Source organism: Panthera uncia, chromosome E1 (genome assembly GCF_023721935.1).
Source record: "Panthera uncia isolate 11264 chromosome E1, Puncia_PCG_1.0, whole genome shotgun sequence".
Taxonomy (NCBI): domain Eukaryota; kingdom Metazoa; phylum Chordata; class Mammalia; order Carnivora; family Felidae; genus Panthera; species Panthera uncia.
The window spans coordinates 50101602-50120788 of record NC_064814.1 but is presented as its reverse complement, the minus strand read 5'-3'; the positions used below and the strand labels follow the sequence as shown (position 1 = coordinate 50120788).

The 19187-nt window shown below is 43.7% G+C and overlaps 1 protein-coding gene and 1 long non-coding RNA gene across 3 annotated transcripts in view; one reads left to right on the top strand and one right to left on the bottom strand.

The window, feature by feature from the left end:
• Positions 1–11463, bottom strand: part of TEKT3 (tektin 3) — a 35116-nt gene extending 23653 nt beyond the window's left edge. The window contains exons 1-2 of one of the 2 annotated variants that reach the window (XM_049636919.1): positions 11382–11463; positions 1137–1743 (exon numbers count right to left, since the gene is read on the bottom strand). In XM_049636919.1, coding sequence (XP_049492876.1) covers positions 1137–1715 — 579 coding nt within the window. In that variant the 5' untranslated portion in view covers positions 1716–1743; positions 11382–11463. Of the gene's footprint in view, positions 1–1136; positions 1744–10811; positions 11070–11381 lie in introns of those variants that run through there. The other variant, XM_049636920.1, reaches the window with a different exon arrangement.
• Positions 11464–11599: 136 nt separating this feature from the next.
• LOC125926974 (uncharacterized) lies at positions 11600–18797 on the top strand. The gene is made up of 3 exons (XR_007459205.1): positions 11600–11670; positions 12775–12915; positions 18378–18797. It is a non-coding gene; the product is annotated as an uncharacterized LOC125926974 (long non-coding RNA).
• The last annotated feature ends 390 nt before the right edge of the window (positions 18798–19187 follow it).

The window sequence follows — 19187 nt, the reverse complement described above, 5'->3', positions numbered from 1 at the left end:
TTCTTGGGATTTCTGGTGGTTGTGCGTGTTTGTGCGTACTTGTGTTTGGTGGGGGTACCGGGGAGGGGGGGGGGCAAGATAAGAAGTAACAATGTGCAGAGGTCTCCAACAAATTCTTCAACCCACTAGACTTCTGGCTCCTTAATTCTCTAAACCCTTCAGCCACAGATGTCATAACAAAGACCTCCTGCAAATGCTCATCACGTGGGAAATGAGTCATACAAGCGTGAAGAAAAATGGTGTTAGCTTCATCAGTATATATACACCTCCAGAAATAATTTCTGTAACTTACGCATCTTCAAATACAGAATGTCTTCTTTCAATGGTTGGGGGGGGGCATAGAATGAGCTTGGAGGGGGGCCCCCCCCATCACACATTCGGGGGTGAGAGGTAACCAGAGGCCAGCAACAAATTAAAATGCTGCCCCCACGATCACCAGAACTGGCTTGACCTCAGGCCCATTTCTCTATTCAGTCAAACTCATTCTATCTCCTACGATGGTCTTGAACGTTTCACTGTGCCCTCAAAAGGAATCAGCATACGCACGGGAGGCCTTTCACGAGACAGATTAAAAGAACGGTACTTTTTTTCCTCAAATAATGGGACAACAATGACCAAGCAGCCTATTTAATAGTTGAGAAGATGGCATTCTCACCATAAAACGTTGTGTGTCTTAAGAATGTCCCTCAGGGCACCTGGGTGGCTCAGTCGGTTACGCGCCGACTCTTGATTTCGGCTCAGGTCATGATCTCGTGGTTCGTGAGTTTGAGTCTTGAGTAGGGCTCTGCACTGATGGTGTAGAGCCTGCTTGGGATTCTCTGTCTCCTTCTGTCTGCCCCTCCCCTGCTCATGTTCACTCTCTATCCCTCAAAAATTTAAAAAAAAAAAAAAGAATATGTCTCTAATTAGCCTCCTTTGCTTTGCATTCAGAATTCTTTCTATTTAAATAGTTGTTCTGTATGAAACTTGTAACGGTTTTACCAATGGTGAAATTAATTACAGATGCATTGATAGGAGGTTGGCTTCTACAGGTGAAGAGAAACATAATTCAATAGGCAATAACCTCAGTAATTCAACCAGTGGGTTACAATCATACAAATGCGTAGTGTTTTTTCATCAAAAGCTCTTATATTTACCTGAAGAGGGGCTTCTGTCTCCATCAAGGCCCTCTCCAATTTTTTCTTAACATCAGTGAGTGCATTTGTCTCTCCAATCATTGCATCCAACTCATGAGTGATCTCAGATTTCCAAAATCCTATGTCATTGACTCGTTCTCCCAAATTTTGCGTGGAGTCTGCCTGAGTTTTTCTTGTGTGTTGATACTTGTCTTGAATCAGGCGAGACGTATCTACCCTTAGCCTCTCGGAATTATGTCGGGAAGTGTCGGATTCGAGATAGTTGGTTAGATTGGACCTATACCAGTCATCAGGAGTATACCTTGTGAAGAGAGTGGTTCGGTTGGAAACAAAGGGCAGCATGGTATTGTCGCACACCTTCTGAGATCTGGTGCAGTACGGGCCCAAGGTTGGTGAGTTAGAGGCTACTTTGTAGTACGTGCTTGGTCTCCAAGGAAGGCTCAAGGGATGGGTTACATTGTTGTGGGGGAAGCGGTCCCTGTAGCTGGATGCCAGAGTACTGACGGCTGGTAGAAAATTGGTCGGTGTTGGTTTGGGATGGGCGTAAGTTGCCGTTAACGTGGAACCTAGAGGCTCCATGATGCTCAGACACTGTTTGTAAATCTCTCTGTTTAAAGGGGGGGGGGGGGTAACATAAAAATAGACAGTCACATAAATTCATCTTTGGTGAAAATTTAAAAATTAAAAGCCACATTTGACTTAGTTTTAGTAGCAGTGCTCCCTAACATATTAGGTGTCTGTTCTAATTCGACAGCCACCTTTACCGGCGATAATATGCTCCAAAAGGATTTTTTCCCATCTCTGTTTCTAGAATACACTAAAATCACAGTTTTTAGATGAGCCATCTGAGTTGCTGAATTTTTTTTTTTAATATTTTTTTTTCAACGTTTTTTATTTATTTTTGGGACAAAGAGAGACAGAGCATGAACGGGGGAGGGGCAGAGAGAGAGGGAGACACAGAATCGGAAACAGGCTCCAGGCTCCGAGCCATCAGCCCAGAGCCTGACGCGGGGCTCGAACTCACGGACCGCGAGATCGTGACCTGGCTGAAGTCGGACGCTTAACCGACTGCGCCACCCAGGCGCCCCCTGAATTTTTTTTTAATTATGATTTAAATTTATTATCTTGTAACAAATCTACATGAAGAGCCTGAAATACGCATTTTAACAGACAGGGATTCAAATCTTGGCTCTGCTATTTACTAGCTGTGAGGCACTGGGCAAGTTACTTAAACTCTCTGTGCCTCAATTTCCTCATCTCTAAATTGGCAATAATAATAGCGCTTAATTCTCTGGACTGTTAGGAGAGGTGTTAATAAAAACGGGTTGCCTGGCAGAACCCCTCACACCAAGCGATCCTAAATGAGCACAAGGTTTGGGTAACAACCGTGTGCTTGGTTTGCAAACACAGCTCAAGGCAGGTGCCTAGCTCCCTTTTCCTGGCAACTTGCCACCTCAAGGCACCTCCAGTATAGACATTCTAGGGCAATTGTGAAGCCCAAGCAAGACAATGGTAAGTATTTGGATTGCTTAGCACAGTTCTGGGCACAAATTCAATGTTCGATAAATGTTAGCTTTTTCAACTACCAATACAAAAGAGTATATAAAGTAAAAGATAAGTATCCATCCATCCCCCCAAGTAGACATTGAATGGTTCATTAATAGTTGTTTCTTTCCAGATTTTTCCTATTCATATGCCAACATGTGTATCATTTTTTTTAATGTTTATTTTTGAAAGAGAGAGAGCGCGTGAGCAGAGGAGGGGCAGAGACAGAGAAGGAAACAGAGAATCAGAAGCAGGCTCCAGGCTCCGAGCTGTCAGCACAGAGCCTGACGCGGGGCTCGAACTCACGGACGGCGAGATCATGACCTGAGCCGAAGTCAGATGCTTAACTGACCAAGCCACCCAGGCGCCCCACCATCTGCGTCATTTTTAAAGCTACTTTAAACCTGCATCTACTTATATCCCATTTGTACATACGAACAGAGCTTTTTAAATTTTTTTTTAACGTTTATTTATTTTTGAGACAGAGAGAGACAGAGCATGAACGGGGGAGGGGCAGAGAGAGAGGGAGACACAGAATCGGAAGCAGGCTCCGGGCTCTGAGCCGTCAGCCCAGAGCCCGATGCTGAACAGAGCTTTTTAAATACAAATATTGAATTACCTTAATCAATTTATGTATCATTTAGAGCACACATTTTTAAAAATATATGTTTCTGACTTCTCTCCCTCTTTCCACTTCCTCCTGCTTACCCCTTGAAAAGTAGTCTATTGTTTGGAACTTTTGATCGTTATTAGTCCAGAAAGGCAAGATGCCACAGTCTGTGACATACTTTCCAGCATCTAAATGTCATTCTACTTGGGGGTCAGTGTCTATGGACCCATTTACTGAAAAGGAAAAATAAATCAGATCCAATTCCATACCCGTCTTGGGAAAAAAAAAAATATTCGATGATTATTTCAATAGCTATGTCTTGAGGCCTTTGGCCCCCAAACCACAAAATTATCTATTTGTAGAATTGTGGTCAAATCAAAATGCACTCGTTCCACATGTGGTGAAACAGCTGCCCACTGCCAGTGGTGGTGGCCCACACAACCCTACCTTCCTGACTTTTTCCCAATTCTTCCCTCCCTCAGTGCCCAAACACCTGGTACTGGCCAAGCCTAGAAGCATGACGGTGAAAAAGAAACCTTAATAATCAGTCACATCTCTTCACCTCCGTTTGAAAGCTAAACGCTTTTTTTCGGAAGAGCAAATTCAGAGCAACTCGAGCCCTTCGGGTGCCCATGGCTACTTTCAGTTCTAAACTCTTCTCCAGTCAAATCTAGAAATAATCTTGTCATCTTTCCTTCAGCAAGAAGCTTCAAGCAGGCACTGGACCCCTCTTACTTGGATTTTCTTAATTCTTGACAATAAAAGCTAGCGACTCCCTTGGTCCTTCAACCGAGGAATTCCAAGAGTAGAATTACCACATATGTTTGCCCAGCACCTATTATGTTGAGGTCCTGAGGCATCTAAACCCATGTTTGTCAAACCATGAGTCATCTACTCTGAGTGGTGATTTTTGAAATGCTGAGGTTCATAACCCAGAGGAGACGTACGGATGGAGAAATTCAATACAGTTTACAAAAGTTTCCAGTGCTATATTTTTAAATTAGGGACGGGACGTAATTTAAAAATCTGGAATCTGATGCATAAAGCTCAGTTGTTTAATGTTCACAGATGTAGAGCTCCTCGTGGGTGGCAGTAAGTTTCACACGGAGACACAATATTCTACATGATACACAATGTTCTATACAGTCACACAACAGAAGTTCTAGCTCCAGTCAGCCATCTCAAAAGTCATTCAGGAGGACCAACCAAAAGACGACAGCATGGCAACATCTTCTATTTCGAATCATTATTGGTCAAAGAAACTGAGAGTGTCATGGCCTAAGCGATATTTAAAAATTCAAAATAGACTTTCGCCTCCAACTATGATAGAGTAATAAAGACTAGACTTAGGCTCTTACATCTAAAAAACTAGACCAAATATATGAAACACCTGTTTTCAGACACTGGACAATAAGCAGCACGAGACTCTGATTCCTGAGAGAAGAGAAACAAATAAGGCAAGCCTTCTGATTGTCCTGGCATTCTGCCTGGAGGCAACTTCCAGATTATGGGAAAAACAGATGAAAACGGATCAGAGCCTGTCAACATGTGTGAGTCGAGGAGGAGATCAGAACTTTGAGAAGCTGACACAGCTGGAAGGTGTGAAGCAGGATTCCAGAATAAGTCAAGCTCCCTAAGTCTATGTAGGCATCCGCTTGAGTTTTTGCTGAGCAACAGGCTGTACATACATCAAGGGACGCTCCACCAACTTTGGCAAAGAAGGATGCCAAGGTTGTTACTGAACAATTTCTAGAGATCACAGAGGGTGGAGAGACATTTTGAACTCAGACCAATCAGCGTGGAGAGTTGTTGATGATAATCTGGAGCATTCCATGGAGACCCAGAGGAGTCACACGTTAGAGACGAGGCTGACCCATCTCTGGAATGAAAGTACTGAAGAGTCATTCTAGCAAAGCTTAAAAAGAGGCCTCAAAGGGATCAAATTAATCTGCAAGTAATTTGATGGCCTGATGACATCAAGACATTCATGTATGTAACCTAACAATGTCCAGCATTGAATCAAAATTACCAAACATGCCAAGTAGCAGAAAAATGTGACATATGATTAGGAAAAAAAAAAATCAGTCAACAGGAAAGATGTGGTAGAACAAGGAAACAACGTGGAAGTAGTTAAAGGAAAACAAGAACGTAATGAAGAGAGACGTGGAGGATTTTTAAAAGAACCAAATGTAACTTTCGGAATAAAACATAAAATACGTTCTTATACAGTATATACTTGAACAATTCCACTAGATGGGATTAACAGCAAATTAGACATAGTCTAGTTAGTGAGTTCAAATCTAATCAAGCCAAAGTACAGGCTTTTTTAACTTAAAAGAGAGAGAGAAAGAGAGAATCTTCGGGAACCTAGGCATATCATCAAGTGTGAGACTAAACCATGTACTTGGGAATGTCATATAGAAAGGGGAGACAGAAAAATATTTGAAGAAATAATGGCTGTATATTTTCCAAATTTGATGAAAACTATAAATTCCCAGGTCCAAGAAGCTCTAAACACTCCAAGAGGGTAAACACACCCTATACACATGCACACAGATGCACACACAACACTACCATCATCATCGCCACACCCACCTTCACCTCAAAGATCATCATAATCAAATTGCTGAAAATCAACGATAAAGAGAAAAACTTGAATCAGAGCAAAAAGACACACCACAAAGACATGAACAAAGGTAAGAATTAGTGCAAAATTCTTGTCAAAAACTATGCAAGCCAGAAGACGATCGAACAACATCTTTAAGTGGCTGGGAGAAAGTGTAGGCCTACAACTGTATATCCAGTGGAAGCATCCTTCAAAGATGAAGGTGGGGTAAAATTTTTTCATGAAAACAAAAGCCAAGGGCATTGATCATCAGCAGAACTGCACTGAAAGAACTGTTAAAAGAAATTCCTCAGGCAAAAGGAAATGATACCAGATAGAGACTTGGATCTACACAAAGAAATTAAGTATCGGAAATGGTAAGTATGTGTGCTAATATAAAAGATATCCTTTCGTAACTTTTAAATTTCTTTAAAAGACGGTTGTGTAAAGTGAAATAACAAAAAATTACTGTGGGGTTTGTAGCAAAAATAGAAGTAAATTATATGGTCATAATAGCACAAATGATGCAGAGCTGAAATGGAAATGTCTTACTGCAAGGGTCATAGCTAAAATGGAATAATGTTATTTAAACATGTACTTCAATAAGTTTAAGATACAGATTGTAAAATTTAGAGCATCAGTTCCCAAGATATGACCCAAGAACCCACAGACTTGCTTGAAACTTTCTCAGGGATGACAAGGTCAAAATTGTTTTCATAGTAAATACTCAGGTGCTGTTTTCTTTTTTCACTCTCATTCTCTCACAAGATTTACAATGGAGTTTTCCAGAAGTGATGTGATATGTGATATCACAACAGACTGAATACAGTAGACAGGAGAACCCAGCTTCTAAGACAGAGATCAAAGAACTTTGCCAAAAATGTAAAACAATGCTACTCTTCTCACCAGATGATCTTTGTTCCAGAAACATAGCTTTTTAATAAAACATATTATTTACGTTACTCTATAATGAGTTGTATACTTATTTTTTTAAAAAATAATATTTTTAACTTTTCAATTTAATTTCTAATATAGTAAATATAAATAGGTGCGATCCACATAAACTAAAGCTCTTTGAGGTCCTCACCATGAGGTTATTTGAGTATAAAGGGGTCCTGACCTGGAACACTCTCTAAGAAAGAAATAGAACAGAGTTAAAACTAATCAGCTAATAGGATAGGGGGGAAATGGAAGACTTAAAAAGATGCATAATTAATCCAAGAGAAAAGAGACAAAAATAAGACAAAGAGAAAACAAATAGCAAGATGGTAAGCAAAAAACCCCACCACACTGATAATTATATTCACAATAAATAGTTTAAACAATCAAATTAAAAGGCACAGATTCTTAAGCTGGTTTTTATCAAGCAATATTGAACTATATGCTTTCTCAAAAAAAACCACTTTAAATATAAAACACAGATAAGTTAAAAATGAAAGTATAGAAAAAGATGCAATGTAAACACAAATCAAAAGAATTCTGAAGTGGCTATATTAATAACAAACCAAGCAGACTTCAGAACAGTAGATATTATCACAAATAAAGAGAGAAATAAGGAGACAAGGATTAATCAAAGAGATGTAACGATCTTCAATGTCTATGTAACCATCAATAAAATTTTAAACACATAAAGCAAAAACTGGCAGAACTAAAATGAGAAATAGATCCACAGCTATGGTCAGATATTTCAACACTCAACTGTTAGTAATTGTTAAAAAAAAATAGAAAATTGGTTGATAAATAAGCTATTTGGACCGTATAACTAACTGGACATAATTTGCCTCTATAGAACACACCATTCAAAGCAGCAGATTCTTTGTATCTATATGAGATGATAGATATTAACCAAATATTGTGGTAATCATTTCACAACACATGTAAGTTAAGACATTATGCTGTATACCTTAAACTTATATAGTGCTATATTTATTTCAATTTGGCTCAATAAAACTGAAAGAAAAAATATCTTTAAACAGCAGATTACATACTATTTCCAACTGCACAGAATATTCACCAAGGTAGACCATATACTGACCATTGAACAAGTTCTCAATAAACATAAAATACTGAGATGATACAGAATATGTTCTCTGACCATATCAAACTAAATTAGAAATCCATAATAGAAAGATATTTGGAAATTTCTCAAATCGTAGGAAATTAACACACTTCTACTTATCCTCTAGGCCAGTGAAGAAATCACACGGGGAACTAGAAAATATTTTGAACTGAATGAGAATAAAAACAGAGCACGTCAAAATTGTGAGATCCAGCTTAAACAGTGTTTAGTGATTTTTCAGTGATTATTCTAGAAAATAAGAATTAGCTAAAATCAGTGCTCTCCACTTTATTCTTAATAGTGGGGTGGGGAGGATGGAAGCAAAGTAAAGCCAAAGTAGAAGGAAAGAAATAATAAGAAGAGAACAATCAATGAACTAGAAACCAGACAAACAGAAAAACAAAAGCAGTGAAATTCTAACAATAAAATGGATAAACCTCTCACCAGACTGATCAGGATAAAAAGGGATGAAAAATTACCAACATCAAGAATGAAAAAGAGGTATTGCCATACACCCTGCCCACATTAGACCATTAATAAAGCAATGTTACTGACAACTTTATGCCAAGGAATTTGGCAACAGAGATGAAATGAACAAAATTCTTTAAACATACAAACAACCAAAACTGACTAAAGAGGAAACTGATCACCTGAATAGCCCTCTGGTAGTTAAAGGAACTCCATCTATAGTTTAAAATCTTTCCTCAAAGGAAACCTCATACCTAGATGGATTTGTTGATGAATTCTACCAAACCTTTAAGGAGGGAATAATACCTCAGTTTTTAAAAAGCCTATAGCTTACTTTGATGATGTGCCTTTGACAACATTTAAATGTCTAAATTCTAACTCAGGCACATCTTAACAGGGCTCGTGCAGCATATACTAAGATAATCAGCTGATGCTATAAATGTCTCCTATTTGCAAGTAAACCGAGCAAATTCTTTGGAAAAATGACCGAAAATAGCTGTGGAAAAATTCAGACCCTAAATTATGCGATTGTTTTTTTTTTTTTATTATACTTTTAGGCATGACCGAAAAACATTTTAAGAAATGAAGTCAAATACAGTGTTTGACTATATTTATTTAATGTGGAGGCAATAGTTATTTACCTACTGGGGAAAAAAATGCTATAATTGTCTTCTATAAATATTAACATGCCAAAAATACAATCAATCACACAAAGATTGTTAAGTACTGGGAGGCTCCACTGACAATCCAAAAGATGACCTTCGGTTGGATAAACATATTTTATTAGCATATTTAGGGAAGACTTTAAACTCATAAATATTTTAAGGTATAAAAACCTGTAGATCATCTTCTGCAGAAGATATGACAAGTAGAGTGGGAGTACATGACTTGCTTCACACTCTGCCTCAGATCAGTGACCAAGATAGGCTTGAAATAATCACATACAGTCCCCCTTAGCCCCCTTGGTCATAGCCATCTCATGACTGCCAGTTTCAAACTGGAACAGAAAGAAAACACTGCCCCCAATACATTAATGAGCAGCAGAATTTTAAACAAATTGTATCAGATTTCAGCATTAAAGCAGTTTCTTTTTAAGCAGATGTTAAACAAGAAGGCAGGAAAAGCTAAATAATCTCTTTCTTCCAAAAAAAAAAAATGTTGAATAAGGCACTCCCATCACCAAGAGTGGAAATATACGTGAGGATACACTGGAGAGCTATGGGGCAGTCTCTAGTAAAGCTGAAAAAGCGCTTTCCCCTGGGGCCTGGGTGGCTCAGCCAGTTAAAGGGTCCAACTCTTGATTTTGGCTCAGGTCATGATCTCACAGTTGGTGAGTTCAAGCCGCATATCAGGCTCTGCACTGTGGAGCCTACTTGGGATTCTGTCTCCCTCTCTCTCTCTGCCCTTCCCCCACTCACTCCCTGTCTCTCTCTCTCTCTCTCAACATAAATAAAAATATACTTTAAAAAAAAGAAAAAAGAAAAGAAAAGGCACCTTCCCTATGATTCAGCAATTCAACTTTTTGATATATACCTAGAGAAAGTTGAGTGTGTACACAATTAGAATGTACAAGAATATGTTTCTAACAATTTTTAAAAGCAAACAGTCGAAAAGTCTATCAACAGGAATATGCACACATCATCAGTAGGAAGTTCATAAAGCATTATCACAGGGCAGTTAAAATGCATGACCTAGAGCATGTAAAGCATGACACCATTATATAAACTTGAAAAATAACACCATACGTTCATTTTTGGACAAATACATAAGTAGTATAAGTATAAAAATACACAGAGTATAAGTAAACACTAAATTCTGGTAGGTACGTCTGCTGGGACGACCCCTCCAGGGTCCCCTTCCCCAGTGAGGCCCCAACCTCTGACCTCAGCATTTGGGAGCTGTGGAAACCAGACAGGAAAGGAAAAGAGGGGACGCGATTCCCAAGGGGGTACATAGGAGGGAGGCCTCATGATGGATGCATGGATGCTTGAATGCTCTACTTATCCCGGAAAATATTTCATTTTAAAAAGAAAAGAGTTGGGGCGCCTGAGTGGCTGGGTCGGTTAAGAGTCCGACTCTTGCTTTCGGCTCAGGTCATGATTTCACCATTCTTGGGATCGAGCCCCACATCGGGCTCTGCAGTGACAGCACAGAGCCTGCTTGGGATTCTCTCTCTCTCTCCCTCTCTCTCTCTCTGCCCCTCCCCTGCTCATGCTCTCTCTCTCTCTCAAAATAAACATTTAAACATAAATAAATAAAAAGAAAAAGGAAACAGCAGAATATTTTTATCAGAAACCCCAAAACACTTTGCCTAGTAGTGAAACAATTTGCTTGCCTTTTTTCACAGTGAGCAGACAACTAATTTTAACCCATTTCTAAAATGCTTACCTGCATCATTACAAGCATCCAGGAGGGAAACATAAAGGGACTTGGTCTAAACGGTCAAAACACAAGAGCTTCATGGTCAGAGCAGGAACACAAATGGCCACAGGCCGCGGGAGAACACCTGCCTGGATGGGAACCTCAGGAACCCTCTCTGAGCGGCCAGGTGTTTGTAGGGCCCTCCCCTTGGTGGCACTTAGAAACCCGGCTAATGAAGCAGGACACAGCGCGACAGTGGAACCGCACAGCACTGAGAAATCACACGAGGGAGCACAGGGGCGGGGGGTGGGGGTGGGGGGTCAGACGCCCCTTTGCTGGTTCCTTATTTAGAAATAACTCCTCAATCCTTGCAGAGCATGGGAAAGGTAAGTTGCAAAGGCACCGGGTAGGGGGTACCAGTGGGTTTGGACGGTTTCTATTTTGAGGGGTGGGAGCAGGGAGGTGCAGGTGGGGGAGAGGAATTCCAGGGTTTCCACTTCACCCCCAATTCTGAGGTCAGACGTTGGGGCCTCACTGGGGAAGGGGACCCTGGAGGGGTCGTCCCAGCGGCACGCAGGAGCCGGTGAGACCACTCACCTGTCGGCGCGCAGTCCCGCCTTTGAGGGCTGGGACCCCTACCGGTCCGGCCCTGGCCCCGCCTTGCCCACCTGTGACGTCAGCGCCCGCGGACCACTCAACGGCCGCCCCTGCCGGCTCTCCGGGAGCTGATTGGCCCGTAGGAGGAGGGGCGGGCGGCGGGGGCGGGAAGAACGCTGTGGCTGGCGGTTGCCATGGACGCTCTCGCGCCTAGTAACCACGGCTCCCTGGGAGACCTGCTGGGTCCCGGGGGTGACCGGGTGAAGCGCCACTCAACGGAGAGGCCAAGGTGATTCCCCCGCCTTTCCTGCGGCACCTGAATCGGAACTCTTCAGCTGCAGGGGACTTGTTGGCCCGTTCTACGTGCAGGATACGGGCAGGACTCCACATTCGCACCTGTCCTCTGTCTAGCAGAGCCTTCTCCCTTGGTGGCATTATCTAGTGATCCTCCCCTCCTTCCTCACTCTAAGGAAAAGATTTGGGCTCTCTCTCTCTCTCTCTCTCCCTCTCGCAAATATTTCTGTAAACAGTAGCCTGCCCTATTTCACCCAGGCACTGGGTCACCTGTCTTCCATATATCACTATTCACCCGTGCAACTTCCTTCCAACCATGCGGTAGGAATTTACGTTTTACACACACACAAAAACTTCAGGCCTGGAGAAGTTATCTGACATAGGCAAGGCCCCCCAAACAGTAAGTGGCAGAAGTCCCACTAAAACTCAGATCTGTCAGACTTCAAGGAGCTCTTTTCTACAAGGCAACCGTCTTAATGGGTGAACAGTGAGGCCAGGGAGTTACTGTTAACGCTAAAGGGAAAAAAAAAAAAAAAAAAAAACAACCCCGGTTAAACATTCTTGGTTGGTCTGGGAATCCCCGCGTGACATCCCACCAAAGGGTGACACCAGGGGACTTGCTGCCAGGGTAAGGCATCATCAAGCTGGCCCTTGGCAGACCTTAGTGAGGTGACTAAAGGTTAGGGACCTCAGCTCTGCCCCTTCAGAGACGTGAGTCTGTCTGTTTTCCAGGTTGATTAGAGGCCAACTCACGTGAACTGAACTAGAAAATCTGTTCCTCCGCCAGTGTCTCCACTAAAGCAACACAGCAGGTCTGACCATGGATACAAACCCAGAATATTATCCCCGAGTAGGAAAACCACAGACGGCATCCAATGATCAAAAGCTGCTCATCAGCCCAGCCACAGAACTAGACAGGACGAGTCTGGGCCCCCAGACCCCACCAGGGCACCAGGGCTCCCCCAACCCTCTCCTGTCCTCCTATGTTCCTTACCAGCGACTCTTTCTATTTCTTGCCTAACACACATTTTACCCCGAGCTACCTTTTTTTGAAACTACCTTGTCTCACGAATAGTGTGCATTTTGTATTAATTCTCAGAATTCTGGCCTGCGGGCCATAGACTCGGTAGATGCTACATTGACCTTCAACTCATCAACACACCCCTGTGAGGAAGGTACTGCAGCCCAGCACACATCAATACCTGCTGAAGACCTGGGGAGTCGCTTTCTGTAACAACAGGTAAGGCAGGCACGGGGGCGAAGGTCCCCTGTTCGGAGGCTTTAAAGCCATCTTTTATAGGATAACACCTTTAATAAGGCAGTCTGAATAACTTTGACACCATCTAGAAGGGAGGGCGAGTGGCCCACAGATCAGGATTCAATGGCTGGTCCAAGAGAGCTTAAACACAACCTCCTCAAGGTTCTGGGATCAGAGTCTTTGCAGAAGATGCTTGCTTGTCAGCACAAAGGCCAACGGAACCACAAGAGAACGGGCTTAGAAAGCTAGTGCCGGGCCACGGCTGCTTTGTGAGATCCTTTCAAAGTCGAAGATCACGAGGGGGTCGCGGACAAGCTTCTGTTCATCCTGGAGGGCAGAGCAGGAGACGGGCTGGGAAGCTTGTCAAACATGAGCGGGAGTGAGAAAGTAAGCAGGGACCCCCATCACAGACCGCCGCTTCCGTCCCCAGAGGGGCAGCCCTGGGAGGCTGGGATGGAATCTGAGGGCTCCTTTCCTCAGCCCTTTAGCACGGAAAAAAGAAAAGTCTTACTGCATGAGATGGGTGTTTCCCAAAGTGTGTTCCCCGGACCATTAAAGAGGCGATTGGTCAACTCAGAATGCTTGTTATCATCTCCAAGAACACTAACTGTTCCACGGAACACAGTTTGGGCAACACTGGCTTAACATTAAATGTGTCCCCAAAATACGCTCCGGTGAGAGAAAGAAAAATCCATGTGCATGTCTAGCTAATTGCAGACCTTCTCCAAAGCAGTTGAAAAATACCTGGTTTATCTGTGTATCCAGTGAAAGGTTCTAAGTCAGTTGAGGCTTGAAGGCAGTTCCCCATCTGAGTATACTGTCTAGGAGTGCAGGGGTGGGGGGGGGGGGGTGGGGGGGGGAGGAGAAGCCAAAGGGTGGCACATGGAAAAAAAGATGTTAGAAGGACCCACAGAGAGGGAGAGAGAGAGTAAGGAAGTGAAAGAGGTGTATGGGGGTGTGAGTGTGTGGGAGTGAGAATATTTAGGAAAATTAAACAGACAAATATATGATTCCACTCATTTGTGGAATTTAAGAAACAAAACAGATGAACGTAGGGGAAGGGAAGGAAAAATCGAAACACAGAAGGAGGCAAACCGGAAGAGACTCTTAAGTACGGAGAACAAACTGAGGGCCGCTGGAGGGGTGTTGGGTGGGGGAGGGGCTAAATGGGGGATGGGCATTAGGCGGGCACCTGTTGGGATGAGCACTGGGTGTTACACGTGAGTGATGAATCCCTGGGTTCTACTCCTGAAACCCATCCTACGCGGTATGTTAACTAACCTGAATTTAAATGTTAAAAACGTAAAAACAAAAAAACATTTGCACTCAGGAAAATAAAAGAGAGTATGTTGCCTTTATATCCGGCTGTCTCTTTAACCCGCCCGCTCTTTCTAAATTCTTTTCATTCCGTTAGTCCATCTAATGGCTATTTAGGTGGGGAAATCGGAAGCATCGCGTTGTAAAAAACGTGAGAGCCGAAGTCCTAGGATAACGTAAGTCCTGAAGTGCGGTCTAAAATTACAGAGTAGTGTAAATCTTGACCTGCGTCCCCCGCCATTCGTTCTCAGGAAGGACGGAGACACAGATTTGCAACATTTTTTTCAAACTCGCACCGCCCCTATCAATGGCTTGCCTTTATTTTCCTTGAGCTGACTATGGGTGCTTGTGGAAGATGCACCGTCAACCTGTGAACTGGATAGGAGATCCACGTTGACTCGAGGCGCAGAACACAGCACTCACACTTACAGAAAAGGGCTTCACAAGGCACTGGTTGGGCCATGTGAGTGCGGGACGCATTCGTTGAGAATTTTATCGTTTACAACCGCAGGAAGGCGAGATCAGCCGCCGCTGTTGTGTTTTGCTTAGTTACTAAGCTATTTGTAGGTAGGGGTGTGTATCGTCTAAGCTTTTTCAACCGAATAGACTTTGTCATAGCCTGGAATTTGCAGGGCACGCCCTGTGGGGAGTGGAGTACCTGGGGAGAGCCGAAGACACATAGACCCTACCAAGTTTAAACACCATCTTCTACTCCCTTGTGTAGCAGGTGACGAGCTGTGATTCTAGAAGCTACGTGCCTCACCGAGTGTCCCATTTTGGGGTGGCCTCCTGATCCAGTGGGACAGGCTCCCACAGGGCTCTCTTTCCTTGTGTTTCCATCAGAGTCATTGTCGCCTTGTCACATGCTTTTACATATCGTCTCTCCCGTGAGACTGTGAGCCCTTTGGGGACGGGGCTGATGTTCTTCCAGCCGTGGTCCCCAGAACCATTTTTGACGTCACTCTTGTCGTTGAGTGAAGTTCCAACACACATCCCCGTGCTTGTCTTACCTGTTCACATAAATGAAGATGCCGACCGACATTCAGGTTGGAGCTTCCTCGTTCATCAACCGCAGCCGTAGGCTGCCCAGAGACAGAAGAGTTTAGCGAAAAATCAGTGGAAAGCACTCTGTGAAAATCAGTTGGCTCTATGGAACTTACAACACAGAGTATCGTATATCGTTATCATTTGTAAATTGTGAGCTATACATCCTTTATATCATTCAAGTATATAATAAATTTGTGTGTATGTGTGTATAGGAATACACTTTACCCCGAGAGCCAACGGTTGAATATTTGTATCCCCGTGAGTGGGTCCCTGTTCGTACCTCTAAAGAGATTACCATCCGATGGGACACGGGAAAGCCCGGATGGTGCGGGCTCCAGTGTGGGGAGAGTCCCCAAAAGAGGGAAAGCACAGTCAGCCAGGGACTCCCGAAAGCTTAGCTTCTAGGTGATACAGAATACTGCCGCTCCTCAAACTGAGGAGAGTTTGCGGAAATAAAAATGGAGCCGGCTCTATAGACAGACGTGCTGTGTTTGTATCAGGTATTTGAAGCGGTATTTCTCAGTGATTAATAAGGAAGTTAATTTCTCTTTGCTGACATGGTTGAAAAGAGTTCCTCCTTTCTTCCTACACTGAAAAGAGCCAGAGTCTGGTGAACATGACCTTATCTGCTGTGCGTCGGCCTTTGATGTATGTTGGCCTCGGCTGGCCATTTCTGCAGGTGCCATACTATAGACACAGGCCCTAGACACACGACTGCACGTTTTACGACCCGAACCTAAGCTCCCGGCTCGTTGGGTCGTCGTCACAGTCAGGCAATGTGGGGAAGACTTCAGTCAGCTTATGGCGTCAGCCACGACCGCAGCGCTCTGGTGAAGAGAGCCTCTCTAGCACATTCTTCAGCTGGCTGTAGCAGATGATGTCAGTGCTACAGTCCGCAGTCCGTCAGATGCTTTGACCGTTTCGTGAGCACAGCCTGTCAGAGCGCTGTCACTCGCAACACTGGGCTTTACATCTCCCTGAAGAAGGACTGCCTTCTGGCTGCCAGCAGCTACCTTGCCTGCAGAAGAAACGCTAGAAATGTCTAGGAGTTTGTGCCTCAGGCCAACCGTTACCCAAGACTGAGTTCACGGGGATGAATGTCCCAGTTGCCTTGCCCTGACTGGGATGACTCTGAGGTGGGACCTACCCTATCTCCAGAGCTCCCCCTGAGGCACTGAACCGAACCCACCTTCCTGGGGACTTGGCTAGATATTGTATCCCTCCTCTCCTGACTTCCCGTCTAGATGTCTAGATCTCACTTCCTCATTTCTCTACTAGTTTTTCCAGGGGAACACTTTCTGAATAAGTCACTTTCACACTAATCCTCAGGGTCGGCTTCTACGGAACCCAACCTATGACAGTGGCCATGGTTCCTATGATGGGCTCTCTACTCCCATCCAGCACTCTCCCTGGCCACAGCTGATTGGACCACAAGTGGGCACCTAGCTCAAAGGTAGCCCATCCGTAGTCTGGCCAGAAGACTGAGGTAGCCTAGCACCAGACCCAATCAAGGCAGAGCCTCTCTCTTGGAAAGTTTGGTTTTGAGTCACGCAGAGAGTATTTGAGTCGGCATGTTTGATGTTGCGAAATTCTGGCTGACGTTCATACATGTGGACTGCCAGGGAGGAACAACACAGTCCTGTCATTGAGGCGCTACCGTATCCTCAGCGACTCTCCAGTTTGCAAACATTTTCCCATTTCCATGAGATTTCTTATTTCTACCTGCCTCTCCTTCCTGCCGCCCTCAGCATTCAAGGTAGTTAGATATCTCTGTTTCCCAAAGAGCCTACAACCCAAGCTGGGAACCACCTCGTCGGTGGCCCCGATGTTCTGGTCACTCATTGCCAAATCCTTCAGGGAGAGTTTCCTGAGAATTATCCAGAAGGCCATGATGATTTTAAATAGGAGCGACTAGAAGCCAAATCAGTGTCCAAATAAGTTGACTAACGGAGATGGGAGGCAATCTGTTTGAGATATTGAAAAGCTGAAAGGAGGCCGACTAGTGTCCGTGTTTGGGTAGAAAAAGCATCTGAATCGTCTTCCGACTTCCATAGCCCCTCTGTCACTTGCAGCAACCAAGATGAGACTCCCAAACTAAGGAGGAGACAGAGAGTGGAAAGTCTACCAACCAGGAGGGTGGAGGGAACTATATATAAACCATAAATGTGGAGCCCTTTTGGCTTAGAGGTGACTCTGGGGGCTTTGGATGCCTTTGGATGCCTTCAGCGATGACAGGACCAGACTAGAATGGAAACTGAGGCACGCCGTCTGGGACTTGCTCCATGTTTGCTCTATGACTAGATTAAAAAGGGCCTTCTGACCTAGCCTGGCTCACCAGGACCCCAAAAAAGAGACAGGAGCACAGAGCAGACATCTTTGTTCACAAGTGGACGTTGAATGATCTTTGAGGGATCAGGCCAGGTAGGGTGTGGAGATGTTGGAATGGAAAGCCAGAATGTTACAGACACGAGCAAATGCAAACAGAATTCAAGCTTGCCGGGAATCAACATCATCCCCCCCCCCCCACCCCACACTTCTCTAGAATGCTCATAAAAATACCAAGTGCTCTTCATAGGCCAATAATTAGCTCATCTGAGTCACAATGCACAGCCATCTTTGCTCTGCTAGAACATTCCCAAGTACAGAGCATGACACATCAGAATTGCCCAGAGAGCTTTTAAAATGCAGACTTCAGGCTCTCATCCCAAGGGGATCGGATTCAGTAAGTCTAGGGTGGGGTCTGGGAATCCCTACAAACTTTATTGCAAAGGAGTGTACTTGGATCTGGGCAGTAATACCTTACTTTAATCTTAGGGATTTTTTTTTTATTGACGTATAATGAACATACAGGGTTATGTTAGTTTCAGGTGTAAAATACAATCAGGGGGCGTCTACAGGCAAAGGAGATACTCTGCCTCCTGATTTCTTTTGCTTGCGATGGGTATTTCTAAACTGACATAATCGACATTATAAACAAGTTGTCCTTTCTCCTGCCTGTGAGTGAGATTTTTAAAATAGTTACTTATATTTCGAATTTAAATTAACTTCGTGTTGTTGTTGTTGTCGTCGTTGTTTTTAAGGATCGGAGGAGGAATTTTTGTATCTCTCTTGTATCTCCCTCCCCGGGCCTGGGAGACACATCGCCAGCATCCTTCGATGACTCCCCCACACCCCGGAGGCCTGTGAGCATTCACCTCGGAGCTTCATTTCTGCTTCCACACACAGTACTTCTGGGTGAACCCAGCACAGCTCCAAGTTTCCCTGCGGAAGAGTCTTCGAGATTAAAAACAAAAACACAAAAGCAGAGGCGCCTGGCTGGTTCAGTCGGTTAAGCGTCCGACTTCAGCTCAGGTCACGATCTCGCGGTGTGTGAGTTCGAGCCCTGCGTCGGGCTCTGTGCTGACAGCTCGGAGCCCGGAGCCTGCTTCGGATTCTGTGTCTCCCTCTCTCTCTGCCCCTCCCCCACATACATGCTGTCTCTCTCTCTCTCTCTCTCTCTCTTTCTCAAAAATAAATAAACATTAAAAAAAAAAAGCAAATTTCACCATGCCCCAAGATATTCTAATGTCTTCTCATTTACATAAATACCTGGAGCCTGCTTATACGTATCTGCTGGGAATATATGCCTATATGTTCTCCCTTGTCTCTCTATCTCTCTCTGTCTCTGTCTCTGTGTGTATAAGTACACATACGTATGTGTGTATATATATATGCACATATATATACATATACACCTATATGTATATACCCGTATGTATGTATATGTATATGTATACACCTATATACATATACACATATATGTGCATATATGTACATACGCACCTATGTATATATATACATATACATATATATACATATATACACACACACATACATACACACCTGTATAT